General features: G+C 45.3%; 1 protein-coding gene across 1 annotated transcript in view; it reads left to right on the top strand.

Moving 5' to 3' along the window:
• Positions 1 to 6,540: 6,540 nt before the first annotated feature.
• The window catches only part of RALGDS (ral guanine nucleotide dissociation stimulator), a 96,577-nt gene continuing 85,771 nt past the window's right edge, over positions 6,541 to 17,346 (top strand). The window contains exon 1 of the mRNA XM_081846994.1: positions 6,541 to 7,244. Within this exon, the coding sequence (XP_081703120.1) occupies positions 7,224 to 7,244 (21 nt within the window). The 5' untranslated portion in view covers positions 6,541 to 7,223. The remainder of the gene's footprint in view (positions 7,245 to 17,346) is intronic.

The raw sequence follows: 17,346 nt of genomic DNA, 5'->3' as shown, positions 1-17,346 counted from the left end.
CCTAGCAACTCTCAGTACCCTTAACAAACTACAATTCCCACGATTCTTTAAGCCATGGCTGCTTAAAGTAGTATGATACTGCTTTAAATGTAGAATGTGGATGTGGCCATAGAAAGCAGAATGATGTGTGGATGGTCCAGGATAAATCCATCACTAATGTGCTATTATTACATAATGTGGCAGAATGCAGCCTACAGAAAATAACACTAGTCCGAAGGGGCCCTGGGACAAATTGAACTGGTAAGATTTGTCAATCCTTATAGAGAAAAAGTGAAAGAAAAATGAGAGGCAGATTCTATTTGCCTTCTAATTAAAATTGGTAACTTTTGTTTATGAAACTCTGTTACTTTTCTCTTCCTTCAGTATCTCAGAAGGGCTCCTTTACAATCAATAATATTTTCAAAGGCACCAATGCAGGTACCGTAAGTGTCTAGCAATATATTGATTAAACGTAAACACGATGGATTAAACAGCAGATGATTCAGTGGGAAAAGGAGACAATCAATTCATTAAATTAAATATTGTTTAATTGGCAGACAAGTACAGTACTGGAAGTCATGGGAAGAATCCCCTCTTTACTATGAACAGTTTTGTGAATATGAAGGCTAATTTTTTGATCACAATAGCAATTATGGGTTGTATCCAATATTAGTCCCACTTAAAGTAGGTTTGAAATTAGCAAACATCACTAGCTAAGGAGTAAAGCTTAAAAGTTTATTTATTCATTGGATTTGTTCAGAAAAAGAAGAGCCATGCTGGATGAGGCCAGTGACCCATCTAGTACAGCATCCTATTCTCCCAGTGGCCAACCAGGTGCCCATAATGGGAAGCCCACATCCAAGACCACAAGCAGACAACTCCTTTGCTAGAACAGCTTCACTGGCTACCCATCTGCTTCTGGGCACAATTCAAAGTGCTGGTAATGACCTATAAAGCCCTACATGGCTTAGGTCCAGCCTATCTGAAGGACCACATTGCCTCATATGAACCTGCCTGACATTGAGATCTTTTGGGGAGGCACTTCTCTTGGTCCCACCACCCCCACAGGCAGGCTTAGTGGGGACCTGGAACAGGGCCTTCTCAGTGGCTACTCCCAGACTTTGGAACTCCGTCTCTGGATAAGCTAGACTGGCTCCCTGTTTGCTATCCTTCTGCTGGCCGATAAAGACTTGTTTCTTTTTTTCTTTTCATTTTTTTTATTGATTTTCCCATTTATAACAAAAATGACATACAAAACACACAACAAAGAAAAACACATTACAATACAATAAAACTAAACACAGGAAAAATTATTTCTTCAGCTATCTAATTCTCATAACATTGATATCTGACTTCCTCGAAACCCCTCTAACTGAATTTCATTATATCACCTGTATATCAGTTCTCCAAATTCATATTTCTAATAATATTAACTCCTATCATTTACTAACCTCTTCTCCTTTATTAATATTCTAATCCTTGCTATTTACTAACACATGTTCTTATTCTACCCCTAAGCCTATTCGTTACTTCCAATAATTTTCTAATTATCTTATATCACAATACTTAGCCAAATAATCTTTAAATTTCTTCTAATCTTCTTGTATCTCTTCTTTCTGGTCGCGGATTCTTCCAGTCAGGTCAGCCAGCTCCAAAAAGTCCAACTTTTTCTTTGGCCATTCTTCTATTGTTGGTATCTCTTGCAATTTCCAGTTTTTGGCTAGTAGCAGTCTAGATGAAGACTTGTTTTAACAGGGTTTTGGGAAACAACTGCTTTTAATTAAAGGGCCGGTGCCATGCTGTTTTTATTGTAATTATCTGTATGATTCTAATAGAGCTCATATAGATATAGATATAGCTATGTTTTAATTCTCTTAATGCTTAATGGTTTCTAATGGGTCCCCCCCCCCCCCGTTTTAGGTTGTTCATATTTTATCTGTAAGCCACCTTGTGTCCCTGTCATGTGGAAAGGCAGGATATTAATAAATATGTAATCATCATCATCACCATCCCACTACCTGTCTGGCTATCTGCCTAACAGTGCAATCCTATGCTTTTCTACTAAATACTGCTGAGTTCAATGTCTCTGAGGTTGATGGATATAAACAGGATCGCATTGCAATCTTTTGGGATCAGGGGAGTGGGGTTGGGAAAAAATATTATACTAGCTCCAATTGGCTAATGATCCTCTGATGGCAAATGTCTGAGAGGCAGGATTGCAGAAGGAGGGGAACCGAGGCAGGTGATGATCTCACCGAAGAATGAGGAGTGGAATGTCAAAGATGACAGAATTAAGCAGGTCTTGTTTCCAGGGAAACGGCTCCCAAAAAGCATGGGAGGGAGGCAGGAGGATGTCGGGGGGAAGAGGGAGATGGTGATAAAGAGAAATTCAATTAGGCAAAAGCACAGAGTGCAAAATAAGATGGTAAAATGGAGGCATGGTCAGAGTGTGCTCTGCCTACTTTATGTCAGTAAGAACCAGAATCCAAGACCCACACCCTGCCGCAAGTAAAATAACCACTGGAGCCCCCCACCATGTGTTTATCAATGCTCGGCTGGGTGACTGGGCCTGGCCACCATTTATCTTTCCCAGAATGCCTGGATTACAGGCATTGTGGGAAAGTTTTATTTATTTTACTTTTTAAAAAAGGAATTTATCCCCTGGTGTGTGTGTGTTTGTTTGTTTTTAAATCTCTCTATGAAAAAACCCCCACTGAAAATACAAAATGCAAAATGTATGATCAAAACGTTGGAAACATTGGAACGTTCGCAAAGTGCAAAGCCTTCCTGAAAGAAAACCGTTTTAACCAGGCACCTGAAAGCCACTACGGCATAGTGATTAGAATGTCATACTAGGACCCGAGAAAGACTATGGTTCAGATTCCCCCACTTGGCCATGAAGCTTTAACTGGGTGCAATTTTGCGGACCCATCACTGCCTCAGCCTAACCTACCCCACAAGGTTATTGTGATATATATATACATGTTATACCATATATATACATATATACTTGGTGTGTGTGTGTTTGCAATTAATGAATAGATACATAAATAAATACATATAGTCAGAGCCTTCCCCACTGGTGAAATTAGGCTTGAACAATAAACTAATAGAGTGGCTCAGTCCAGCTGCCTGGTGCCTGTTCAGAGGGCTGTGTTAGATGCAGGGGGAGGCATAGGAAGGCCCTGCTAGGCCTCCGAGGCCCTCGCAACTGTGTGAGGATGCCAGGTGACAGCTTCAAATGGAACCATGATCCCAGTAAGCCACAACCCAGTACTGTGAGCATGAGCATAGCCAAGGGAGAGCCGGGGAGACGGGACAGGGAGGGGCACCTGCCCCCCCATCAATAAAAATACATAAACGTACATAAATAAAAATACATAAACGTACATAGCCAACTGAGGTTCTGCCTCCCCTCCACAAAAGGCCTGCCCCATGCAAAAAAATAAAAATAAAATACTGGCTATGCCCATAACCATCAGGTATGTGAGCCAGTGTGGTGTAGTGGTTGGAGGAGTGTTTGACTAGGACTTCGGAGAGCAGGGTTCAAATCTCACCTCAGCCATGTGGGTCACTGGGTGACTTTGGACCCAGCGCTGCCTGTTCTGGGGATTAAATGAGGGGGAGAACTATGTGCACCTCCTTCAGCTCTTTGAAGAAAAAAAAGTTGGGATATAAATGCAATCAATAAAAGCAAAATAAAGAGTATTGATGCTCACAGAAATCACTACCCTTAAGCCCAAAAATGCCGTGTGAGGCTGTGACCAATATGTTAGGACTTTGGCTGGGGCAAGATCTGAGTTCAAATTCCCTGCATATGCTGCCCTTGGGCTGAAAATGATTCCCAGTCACAGGGCAGGAGTGTCAGCTTGGCCCCGTGACCATGGGTGCCCGGGGCTGTGGGTGCCATGCAGCGTGCATGGTCCTGGCACTGAAATTTGTGGGTGCCCGGCCCCTTCATGGGGAATTTTGTGGGTGCTCGGACACCAAGGGCCCCAGGGAGTTGGTACCTATGTCACAGGATTAAAATATTGAACCCTGCAGTGTAGATTGTGAAACAAGAGACAGGAATAGCCTTGCAGCATCTTTGCCAGCAGATGGCGGACTAGCCCTTGCAGAAGTCCATTGATGTTTGAGTTGTTTCTTTGCTGGCAGACCAACCTCACATGGGGGTGGGAATATGTTAATGTATGCTACCACAAGCTCATCCACGCTAAAGAGCAACAACACTGCATGCACTTACGGACCCAAAATCGCTTGTCTACTTGCAAGTAGTATATGAGGGTTCATAGGAGCCAACCCCTAGGACCAGAGGAGTCTTCAACACCCCCCAAAATATTTGAGTGACCCAGGCCCCTCAGAGTTATTGGAAATTCCCATTCAAATTGTGTGTGTGTGTGTGTCAGGGTTTACCTGGGCCCCTCCAATATTTTATTTAAATTGGCACCCCTGTTAAGGCTTCAAATTCTCACTGAGTGACCTTGGCCCAGCCTCTCAGTGTAACCTACCTCACAGGGTTGGCGTGGGGTTGGTGTGAACCATGTACACCACCTTGGGTTGGCGTGAACCATGTACACCACCTTGCAGGAAAAGATGGAATATACGCGCAATAAAATAAATAAGGTGGGTGGGAATAGATACTGACACCTACATCAATGAAAGCATGATAAGGTGGTGGTGGGGGGGTTGAGCTGCAGCCCACACATACACTGGCCTAGTCTCATGTGGTGGTCTAACCCCCACCACCACGATTGCTGGCACCGGCTGAATCACGCTTGTCGCCATCCTTGACTCTTGAAACCCCAAATGCTCTTTTATGAAAAAAATAATAATATAGGCAGACTTCGCGTTACCAGAGCAACCCTCTCCACCATCGCCACCACCGCTGCTCTGCCCTCTTCACTGCTGGCATGAAATTGATCAGGCAAGGCTGGTTCCAGGAGCTTCTGTTCACCTCCGCAGCATCCCCGGGGATGCCTCAAAATGTTCAGGCTTCGGTGTGAATGGAGATCAAGCGGTTGGGGGTGGGCATTGCTTTATATGCCGTAGCCTTGCAGGGCGCTGGGGGGCCGTTAATTGGAAGGGCCCTGCTGGATCTTCTGTTCCTGTTAAGAGCACATGTTGCAGGCCTGGGGACTGAGCCTACAGTGGAAATATCCCATGCAGAGGACCTGGACAAAAAAAAGTGTTCCACCTGTGGTGTAGTTGTTAAGGTAATGGTTCCTAAACCTTTTCGTGCTACCACTTTCTTGGTTCCATAAACTCATCCCCAGTGCCCCTTACCCTACCCCATAAAAAGTATTAATCAGAATACTGGTTTGCATGAACATAGGAAGCTGCCTTATACTGAGTCAGACTTTGGTCCATCTTGTTCAATGTTTTCTACACTGACTGGCAGCAGCTCTCCAGGCATTCTCCCAGCTCTATACAAATTTAATAAATAAATAACAACAACAACAACAACAACAACAACAGACAGGAGTGCCTGGCGTGCTCTGGCCCATGGGGTCACGAAGAGTCGGACACGACTAAATGACTAAACAACAACAATAATAATACCTGGAGACACCACTAGGGATTCATCCTGAGACCTTCTGCATGCAAAGCAGATGCTGTACCACTGAGCTACACCCCTTCCTCTAAAGATAAAGTAAGATTCTAGTAAGTCCTTACAGTTCTGCATTAAAGGCCGAATTAAATAAGAAGCTGCCATCTACTGAGTCTTCGGTATTGTTTACACTGACTGGCAGCAGGTTGTCTGGGTTTGGGGCAGGGAACCTCTCCCAGACCTATATGGAGATGCTTCTGCATGCAGGACAGATACTTAGACACTGATCTATGGCCCTTCTAAGGAAGATAATAACAAAATAAAATTTGAAACAGTAACAATTTATTCACAACCTGATTACAATTATTTAGTTTAATTACTTAAACAAAACTGATGAACTTGATCCTTTTCCTTTAGGCTGTTAAAACATTATATATATATATATATATATATATATATATGCCTTGTGCCCATCTATATTTTGAAAAACAAAAACAAAAGAAAATTTCTGTATTTGCCTACATTGGTGCATCTTTATAAAAATCCAATCAGGCACTCTGCACATGTTGAGAATAAATTTAGCCCTCAGATTATTAAAAAAAAAAACCCTTCCTTTGTTCCACTGTTGTTTGGCTGTTCTGTCCATGCTCAGAATCCTTTAGATCTCTACAAAACAACCCCTTTAATTTTCTCCCTGTAGGCCTGTCTGCAGCCAGCCTGGGTGCAGTCAACCACCAAGTCAACTAGAGATGCCTCCTTATTAGGCAACCTTTATCTAGGTTATATAGATTCGCCTTCGAGGAGGGGAAAGCACTCTGCACGCGCTCAGGGGCCTTGCGGTTTACTGTGTTTTGGAATCGCGAGGTGGCGTTTGCTAGCTTGGAAAAAATATGTGGGAGACGGGGAGCAGAGTAAAGCGAAGAGGCGATCTTTTAAAAGCCTGCTGGCGGCTGTTTGAGTCATTTCAGTCCCCCCCTCCCCTTCGCACGCTCACTACCCCCGCCCTTTGCAAATTGTTGCAAGCTGCGCGCAACGTTCAGAGCGCTGTCTCTCTCTGTCTCCAGACTCCCCAAAAGCAGATCCATTTTTCCCCTTCCTCTTCCTGCTTTCTCTTCACCCATGGACCTCTTTTTGCAGGAGAGCGACCAGGAGGGAAGCAGCGAGGCGCTCCTATCCCCAAGCAGCGCGGGGAGACAACAATAGGAAATTGAAGAGGCCGGGGGAGGCGGAGGGAAGCGAAATTGACTAGCAACGAGACTGTGCTGGTGGCGAAGAGAAAAATAATAATTCCTCCTTTGCTGGACGCAAAAAGCGGCTGCCGTGTATAAGAGAGTTTTATGGAGCCGCCGGCTGGGAATCGCCCTAGTTCCGCCCGGAGAAGGAGATCAGGAAGACGGGATTATTATGGGCTTGCCAAGAAGACGCTGAGCTACTCCCGGGTGGTGTTGGCAGGGGTTGGAGCATCGCCAGGCTCGCTGGAGACCTGCTGCCGCGGCCGCCTTTCTTGACTGGGCTAAGACAGGCAGCAAGGACTCTTGACAAGGCGTAAAAGAGGGAGAGCCCTTTCCTGAGCTGGATTTATAACCGCATGGCAAGCGACCAGTGAGTGACCCGGCGATCAGGGCAAGGGACCCTGAGTGGATTCCTCTCCTGCGCCTTTTCTCCTCAAACAGCCTTTGGGAACGATGAGCGGGAGATGATGATGTTGGATAGCCAGGTAAAGGACGCGCGCTTTTGCAAAGGCTAGAAAATAATAATCGTGATGGTAGAGGTGGAAGGGGACCCGAAGGGGGCATCTAGTCCAACCCCCTGGTAATGCTTTGCAGCGCAAGCGAAAGAGCAGCCACCCCCCACAAATGGGGGGGGGGGAATAATAGGCAGGTCTTCGCCCCCGAGAGTTTGCGATCTGGGGTTTGCCAGCAGGTGGAAAACGGACAGGTGGCTTATTTAGTCAGAACTGCTTCTTGTTGTTGTTGAAAGGAAACTGCCTTATATAGCTTAGTACTGTCTACACTGACTGGCAGCAGATCTCCAAGGGGTCTCTACCTGGAGGGGCTGGGGATTGAGCTCTACCTCTCTGCTATGACTTTCCCCCCTAAAAATGAATTAAGAAACTATTAAGAATGGCTCAGAATTAAAGGCTGAGATAAATAGGAATATAGCAAGGTGTCTTATACTAAATCAGCACAATCTATGCTGTCTGACACCAGCTCTCTGTTATTTCAGGCAGCAGTTATCACCCAACCTTACCTGGAGACAACAGGGATTGAACCCAGAGCCTTCTGCATGCAGACCACTAAGCTTTGGCATTCCCCCCTAAAAAAGGAAGTAAGATTCCAGTCCTCATGATTCTGAATTTAAGGAAGGGCTGGGGAGCTGACTTCTGCTGAAGTCAGTCCATTGGCCCCTCTTGCTAAGTACTGCGTACACCAACTGGCAGCTGCTCTCCAGGGTTTCAGACAGGGACTCTCCCCCAGCCCTACCTGTAAATGCCACTGCGGATTGAACCTGGGCCCCTCTGCCACTGAACTATGGCCCTTCCCCAGCTTATGCTGTGTGTGGCATCTGACAACATAACATAAATGAAAATGCTTTGGTCTCTGCCCCACAGTGCTTCAGTCTACAGTCGGCCAGGATATACAGAAGCTGACTGAATCCTTTTATGAGGAAGACCTTATCAGTCACCTCCCTGCCTTATGTTTGAGCTTCTTGGAAAGGGAGGAGCTAAGATGGACCTTTGGCCTGATCCAGCACAAAAGCCCTTGTATTCTTACAGTACGATTAGAGAGGAGGAAGACAGGCTGACTGGTGGCTGTATGAGCTATGACAGCAAAATAGAACCTCCATTTTCAGGAGCAGTTTGCCTTTCAGTACAAACCAAGGGTTAGGTGATCATGAAAGGCTATTCCTCCAAGTCCTTGGTCTTGAGCTCTGTGATGCTTCTGACTAGCTGGTCTCAGAGGGTCCCGTCCCCCCCACTCTAATCCAGGAAGGCAATTCTCGAGTTGACTGTGGGTTGGGGGGGAGTGGAGACCAGATGAAACTAAAAAAAGATGTACATGAACAATTGCAATTTCAGGACATTCTGGAAACGAATATATATACACAAGGGCTTCCACTTTGGAAGTGGTGAAGATCACATGAATTAGAAGGGGAGGCTATCTCAGAGGATGTGTCGAGTGCTTCCCACTAACACAGCCTTTGCCTACCCTCCAGAAGTTTAGAACTGGAATTCTAAGCAGCCCTAGCCAGCACGCTGGTAGTTGTAGTGCAAAACTTCTAGAGGGTGCCTGGTTGGCAAAGAAGGTGGCATCCCTTCCCCCAAGTGTTCTTAGGATTTAAAGCACATTACTTCCCCTCAATAATCCTGGGAACTGTAGTTCTTTAAGGCTGCTGGGAATTGTACCACTGTGAGGGGGCAAAAGCTACAGTTCCCAGGATTCTTGGTGTGTGTGTGTGATGTGTTTTAAAACATATTATGTTTGTTGCAACCTGCTTTTCAACAGGCCACACCAGTGGTTGAGTAGCTTCCTTGCATGTAGATTAAATCCTTGGCATCTCCAGGTAAGGCTGTGAGAGATCCCTACCTGAATCCCTGAGTCAGTGTAGATAGTACTGAGCTAGATGGACCTGTGGTCTGTCTCAGTAGAAGGCATATTCTTCTGTTCCTGGGAACCAGCTCCAGGACTCGTGGATTAATAATGCTGATGATATAATTATAGAATGCCTCTGAGCATGTGCTGTAGGCCTTCCCACACCAGATGTACTCATCTAAATTTGGGACTGGGCTTCCAGCCAGCTCTGAAGCCCTGGCACTTCTAGCTCTCCCCCACCCCTTCCAGTTAGCCCACAAAAAAACATTTTGCGTAATGGGGTTGTTGATGCTTTTGTGGGTTTGCCAAATTATCACCTTCACCTCTGCCGAGAGGACGTGCTCTTAGCTGTATTACGCCATCCCTGCTTTGCTAGGGGGTGAGGGAATTCAACCTCAAGAATTTCATTTAATTCCCACCATGAGAGAGAACCAGGAGTTGCCTAGAAAGAAGAAGGTTACTTTCAGGAAACCTGTCTAACATGGTTTGAGATCCCTGTCATCCCTTCTCATGAATCCTTGCAGTGTTTGGAGGATGCTGGAGAAGTCACTTTTGTGGAGTGGGAAATTTGTGTCCCACCATGATCCTCAGCGACACAGGAAAAGAATATTCACTAATTTGGCCAGTTCAGGAGTATCCCAGAGCCTGAGATTTGAAACCTGAGATCTGGGGCGGCCCCGATGATGTCATGGGGGGAGGCCTCCTAGTGATGTCACAGGGGTGGGCTTTGGAGATGGAGGTTAATTGGGAGAGGAGAGCAGAGGAGAGCCACCCCAGTGTGTCCCTTCTATAATTTGCAGTCAGCTCCTGCTGGGCTGAAGCTTGCAAGTTGTATGCAGTGTCATCATCATCATTTTTATTGTCATTATTACTATTATTAAAGGCCACCTCGCATACCTGGAGATTCATGCCAATCAGTTGCTGCCTGGAGATGGCCAGGCAAACTGGGAGACTTTGCGTCAGACCTTTAGGTCTGACAACCCTAGTAGGAAAGGATATTAACTTGTCTCCTACAGTTGGTCTGAGCAACCAGTGTTTCAGGAGCAGTAATCGTTTGTGCTTGTTTGGCCTGGTGGGGCAGAAGGCAGTGAGCCCAAGAAGTAGATGGGGCCAGTAATGAGTGGAGAAAGGGCCAATGGCAAGTGGAGGCAGAGCCAACTAATTATGGTTTTGTTCCTATCCTCCTCACTAATGAGTTCTGCAAAAGCAACTAAGGAAGAGGAGGAGGAAGAAGCTGGCAGTGCCACTTGCTGGACTGGTTGTAAGAAAGCAAGCCCATGCCAGGAGGGCGCTCAGTTGGGTACACTTGCCCTGGACCTCAGAGGACTAAGCTGGGGGCCCCACCAGGGACCGGTCAATTTTTTGCTTGAGTTTATAACTTTATTCTAACAAGACTCCCACCTTGGGCCTTAGACAAGCTCTACACAAGGCTGAGAGAGGATGTTTGGCTGAGGGCAGACTGAAGTTCACAGGGCAGTGCCCATTTCATCCCTAATAGACCAGCCTCCACTGTTTGGCACAGCACCGGTACTGGAAATTCTCTCCCTCTTGCATATGTGTGTTACTCAATGCTCACTCTGCACAGGCCCAGGTGCCCCCTCTGTTCAATTCCAGGACAATGTCATAGCTGGAAGACAAGCCTCTTTGGAATTTTTAACTCTTGTTTTAAGCCTTACGTGACTTAAGTAGCCAAAGGATCCAACACATTTTCCCAGCTGGCTGTTGGAAAACCCCCAATAAGAGCATGAAAGCAATATTCCGACTCAGATATCTGTCCCCCCAATGGTGCCATCAGGGAAGGATTTTGGGGTCCAGGGTCCAGAACTCCACTTGGCAAGGGAGATTCCACTTGGCGAAGGGCTGGTTTTTTCATATTTTGAAGCACAGAATTCACATTACCATCTAAATAGCACCCCCTCCCATAATACCATTAAGTCCAGAACTGAACACAACAAGAAGATGGCCACCAACTTGGATAGCTTTAAAATAGGATTAGACAAATTTGCAGAGGATAAGGCTAGCAATGGTGACTAACCCCAGTTGCTATGTTCTACCTCCTCTTTTGAAGGCAGTAATACTTTGAATTGCCAGTTTCTGGAAACCGCAGGAGGGGAAGAGTTGCTGTTGCGTCCCGGTTCTGCTTGTGGCCTTCCTTTTGGGGTGTCTGGTTGGCCACTGTGAGAACGTGATGCTGGACTAGATCCTTCTTATGTACAAAACTATACTACAGGTGCCCAGTATTTGGTATGTTGGAGAGAGACTGCAGCTGTACCTGGAGGTTCCATTTAGCCATCAATTCTATTTCAGGAGAGTGGGGGTGCCATACTTGCTTTGATTTAAAGCCATACCATGGAAATGAATTGGAAATGTTATATATTTCCCCCCTTCCTTTTACCTTCCTTTATGAGTATCTCCTCTGTCTAAGAAGAGTATATTTAAAATAACCTTGGCAGGCTTATCAAGAAATAGATCTCTTTCACATCCTGCCTCTTATGAAAACATCTGGCAGTGGGCATGAGAGTCTTCTTTCCTTTTCTCTGGTGTTTGGTCTAAGGAAGTGTTTGTTACAAAACCTTCACTTTATAGAAGCACCAGAGTCTAGCCACAAGTTATCAACAGCCCTTATTCTGAAGGAGAGCACCTGCCCTACTTGCCTTCAGTGCAGATATGGTTGCCACAGGTGGGTCCAGACATTTAACTGTTGAACTGCTTCTGTGCTGCAGAAACAGATGGTGTTCTGATTTATATCATCTGCTGTTGTACAGTAATGCGGTTGTGTAGGTGGTTGTATGTGTGAAGAATCAGTTTCATTCTTTGTGTTTAAGTCTTGTGGTTTGACTACAAGTCATGAGATCTAAATGCACTTGATTTTATGGAAGTATGGAGTGTTCAAGAAGGCTGGGGTTATGTCAGGTTTAAGGGACTGTGTGTAATGCAGAAGTGGAAGAAAGCCTTGACAGCAAACACAGAGGCACAAGTATTGGCATTCAGAGAACCTCAGCTTTCACTTGCAGGGAATCAAGTTTCTAGTTCTCATTTTATTTAGGATTCTGCCTTCTACTGAGTCAGACCATTGGTGCACGTAGCTCAGTATTTTCTACTATGACTCCATGCTTTTCGTACCTGGAGATGCCCTTGGGGGTTTAACCTCGGACCCTCTGCATGCACATCACTTCCCCAAATTAATTTATCTCTCAATTATAGTTCCCAACCCCCCTCCCTTTCTCAGCTTTCTCTTTTAGGTCTGTAAAAGTGGTCCTAGAATATTTTAAAGTAATCAGATATCCATTTATGTCCATGTTTTTTTGAAAAATAGCTTTAATAGCTGTTAAAAGCAGCCATATTCTACCTTTCCTCCTGCACAACAACCCTGTAAGGTAGGTTAGGCCTGGAGAGAGTGACTGGCTTAAGGCCACCCAGTGAGCTTCGTGGATGAGAAGGGATTTGAACCCCACCCTTCCAGGTTCTTCACCTCTGCTAAGAAATGCTTGTGCTAGTAGTAGTAGTAGTAGTAGTAGTAGTAGTAGTAATAATTTATACCCCGCCCATCCGGCTGGGTTTCCTCAGCCACTCTGGTCTGCTCCCAACAGATTAAAAACAGAATAAAACATCAAACATTAAAAACTTCCCTAAATAGGGCTGCCTTCAGATTTATTCTAAAAGTTAAATAGTTATTTATTTCCTTGATATCTGATGGGAGGGCATTCCACAGTATGGGTGCCACTACCGAGAAGGCCCTCTTCTTGGTTCCCTGTAACCTCACATCTCACAGTGAGGGAACCACCAGAAGGCCCTCAGAGCTGGACCTCAGTGTCCAGGCTGAATGATGGGGGTGGAGACGCTCCTTCAGGTATACTGGGGCAAGGCTGTTTAGGGCTTTCAAGGTCAGCACCAACACTTTGAATTGTGCTCGGAAACGTACTGCGAGCCAATGTAGGTCTTTCAGGACAGGTGTTATATGGTCTCGGCGGCCACTCCCAGTCACCAGTCTAGCTGCTGCATTCTGGATTAGTTGTACAGTGGTACCTCAGGTTAAGTACTTAATTTGTTCCGGAGCTCCGTTCTTAACCTGAAACTGTTCTTAACCTGAAGCACCACTTTAGCTAATGGGGCCTCCTGCTGTTGCTGCGCCGCTGGAGCATGATTTCTGTTCTCACACTGAACCAAAGTTCTTAACCCGAGGTAATATTTCTGGGTTAGCGGAGTCTGTAACCTGAAGCATGTGTAACCTGAAGTGTATGTAACCCGAGGTACCACTGTAGTTTCTGGGTCACCTTCAAAGGTAGCTAGGGCTATGTCTGCTTAATTTTTTATTACACGTACAAGCCTTAAATAAAGAAAATCATCCACTTTGACCTTTTGCCAGCTCAGACCAGCACCACCCTCCCTGATCAAGGATTACGTCCCAATCAGCAATGAAATATGAGTTTCATAAAATGATTTTTTCTCCTTAGGGCAGGCTGCACCTGCCAAAATCCAGTCATGCAACAAGTGTGCAAAAGAGACCTTCCTCTCTGGCCATGCATAGTATGTATGTGTGCACTTTGTGTTGAATGCTTTGGACAATCCGTTCCCTTTGAGAGAAAGAGCTGGAGATTCTCTTGGAACAACTCCCAGGAATTATTCTGAGCCAGGGGTGGAAAACTTTTGTAGGTTTACGGATGTTGCTGGACTCCAGCTCCCATCAGCCCCAGCCAGCATGGTCAACAGCCAGGGATGATGGGAGTTGGAGTCTAAAGATCACTAGAAGAACACAAGTTTCCCAGCCCTGATCTGCGAAACAGCCTACAAGAGATGGAGGAATGCCTCTTATTTAAAAGAGGCCTTCCCTCATAGGAGAGAGAGGGGACAGTGCCTCTCCTTAGATTAGAGCTGGGGAATCTGTGTCCCTCTGTATAGTGTGGGACTCCAACTCCCATCAGTCCCCATCAGCAAGGCCAACAGTCAGGGGACAATAGGAGTTGCAGTCCAGCAACATCTGGAGGCCTCCTCTAAGTCAGTGGTCTTCCACTATAGATCTCCAGCTGTTGTTGAACTGAAACCCGCATCACCCCTGGCTGTTGGCTAAGCTGGGTCTGGAGGATGAGATTTGTAATTCAACAACAGAGGGGGAAGAACACTGCTCCAAGCAGAGGTCCTTGCTGCATTTCTGCCAGCCAGAAGGGGGAGCCTTCTGCTTTGTTTATATTAGGTTGTCCCTCCCTTCTCTTCTCACCAGGTTAAAGCAGTGAAGAGTCTTACGCCACTTCAGTAACTAACACATTGACTGTGTGGTGTAAGCTGTTTTGTGTTACAATGATTTTGTATTCTTGTGTTCCCTCTCAAAACACTTCAGAATTACAGGCAAGACTAGGCCTCTCACAGCTTACAGCTGAAGCCAAAGCAGAATTTCCCACCTAGACATTTTCAATTTGGCAAAATGTCACTGTTCTGATTTTGACATGGGCTGGCCTTGGTTGCTTTATGTTGCCTAATTCTCCTCTCAAGCAAGGCTTCACACCCTGTGTTTCCACAAGAGTGGGGACGAGTTATTAAGGGAGGGGGGGAGAAATCGAATTCAGTCCTCATTTAAAGGCAGTGCAACCTGATTTGTGCTTTCTGAATTGACACGAGAACCAAAACTCAGCCATCTTTCGAAATTCACACATATATGAATTTTACAATGCCAGTCTCCAACCAAAGAGTGTTTACAAAAATGCATATATGGAGGAGAAGTGACCATAAAAATGAATCTTTTAATGAAAATTGCATACGAATGTGCATTCTGTATGGGGAAATGGCTGCAAAAAAGTGTTATTGAGTCAAAGCTACATCCAAACATAGGTCTGTCTCTCTCTCTCTCGCTCTGTGTGTGTGTGTTAGGAGAAATTTGCACTAAAATGCTAATAAATTTCATGAGGATTTGGCCCTTTAAGCACCACGTCTACCTCTAGTTGAGTGTTATAACTTCTGCTTGGTGTGCAGAACATTCCCTGTTCAACTTCCAGCATCTCCAGATCAGGTGGGCTTCTGCCTGAATGCCTGTCTGCTGGCAGTCTGTGTAGATGACACTGAGCTAGATGGACCAATATGCTGACTCAGCAGAAGACAAGTTTCAGTGGGACTGTTTAAATCAGCCTTCACTGTATAGTTGTTGTAAACTGCTCTGGGTGTTGTTTTTTTAAATGAATAGTGGAATATTAATATTTCAGAATCATGAGGACTGGAATCTTGGATTTTAGCTGTTTTACCTTTGGATCAGAGGTTCAGTGCCCAGGGAGGAGAGACTCCTTCCTGAAACCCTGGGGAGCTGCTGCCAGTCAGTGTACACAATACTGAGCTAGGTGGACCAATGTTCTGATAAAGTGGATTCCTGTGTAGTCATGACTTTAGTCCTGTTGATTTAAATGAGAACTCAGTACAACTGATTTTGCCTGCAATAATAAAGCAGGGATAGGCAACGTGGTACTCTCTAGATGTTGTTGGGACTACAACTCCCATCAGCCTCAGCAAGCACGATCAGTTGTTAGTGATGATAGAAGTAGTAGCCAAACAACTTCTGGAGGGCACCACGTTGGCCATCCCTGCACTAAAGCAACTCCACACGTGACATCATGTGCAACCAAACGTCTTCACTGAGCTTTTGTTTTCTCTATTGAATCTTCTCCACATCCATTTTCTTTTGTCCTTCCTGCCTCGTGCACCGTTTGGCCAGCGGTCAAAGAAAATGTTTGTGCATGTGGGCTTGACGTCAAGGGTGACGGGCTGCATCCAGGATAAATTTCTTTTTTTCCAAAGGTTGCCAGGGGTGGGGGTCGGGTAAAAACACTTAACTGCAAAATAATACCAGCACCCTCTCTGCTGGATAATTTGATAAATGGGTTGACCTTCTAGACAGGACTGAGCTCACAAAAATGGACAATACTTTTTTCTTTTTAAGTTTCTTGTGATTTGTGCCTAGGAGGAGCTGGTTATCTTTCTGCCTGCATCTCAAGTCCCTCTTGGAACTGGGCCTCACCTGTTCCGCAGGATGTCTGGGGCTTATTTTCGTTGTCTCAGTGGGAATGTCTGGACATCTTCATCTCAATTCTGTCAGTGCTGGAGACAGGAAATGGACATGATGAAGGTTGCCGTCTGACACCAAAGCATCAAACTGTGCTGCCAGGCCTCATGAATTTGTTGAAGGATTAAATGGCAACGCTAAGCTGTGGTTTATTAAACCCCAAAGCAAACTTAATTCATGTTCTGTTCATGTGGCAGTTATGGGAGCTACTCTCAGGCATAGTTCAGATATTCTGGGGCCACATTCACGCCACATGTTTATGGTGCTACAACGGCACTTAAAAAAGTAATGGCTTCCCCTAAAGAATTATGGCAGCTATAGTTTGTTAAGGGTGCTGAGAGTTGGTAGAAGACTCCACTATTCCCCCTTCTATTGCTATAATTCCCAGAGTTCCCAGGGAACAGGGATTGACTGTTAAATCACTCTGGAAATTATAGCAATAGGAGGGGAATAGTGGAGTCTTCTACCAACTCTCAGCACCCTTAACAAACTATAGCTGCCATAATTAATTTGGGGAAGCTGAGACTGCTTAAAGTGGTATCATAGCACTTTAGATGTATGGTGTGAATGTGGCCTGAGCTAGTTTATTCCAAGTACTGCTACCATCTAGCATTAATCCATCTAACTTTCCATTGAAATTAGTGGGTTTAAGTTACCTATGTTTGTTAATTTCAGTGAGTCTACTAGCATTGGAAGACTAGCATTGGATATAGATCATAGTCTTCTCACTGACATATAAATTGTGTTCACATTTCCACTGACTCACCATGTTTCCAGTCCTGGGTTATTAATCTGTGTTCCCATGATGTTATCCAAACTGCATATGTATCCTGTACTTTGTTATAAAATACAACTGTGTGTTGCATTGTTTTCTCAAGCCAGCTTCACACTTACTGCAGTCTTCAAGCCGTTCCTAATTCATCTTCAGCCAAGGTATGAACACCTTTGCAGACGGTCAAGATACGCACACCCGTCAAAGACCCCTGGTGTGTAGACAAATGGGGAAAATCTGACTCTAATGAAGACATGCTGATGTGAACAGCTTGGGGGGGGGGAGAAATTCGGGGGGATGGATGGACCTAACCCTGAATCAATTTCACTATGCTCTAATGTCGCAATGTGAACATGCCCTAGTTTTCTGAGGGCTGTTCGATCACTGCAGTCATCTCCAGTAGCCAAAAGTG

This window comes from Podarcis erhardii, assembly GCF_964252035.2.
Source record: "Podarcis erhardii genome assembly, chromosome: Z".
NCBI lineage: Eukaryota > Metazoa > Chordata > Lepidosauria > Squamata > Lacertidae > Podarcis > Podarcis erhardii.
This window is presented reverse-complemented; position numbering and strand designations above follow the sequence as displayed.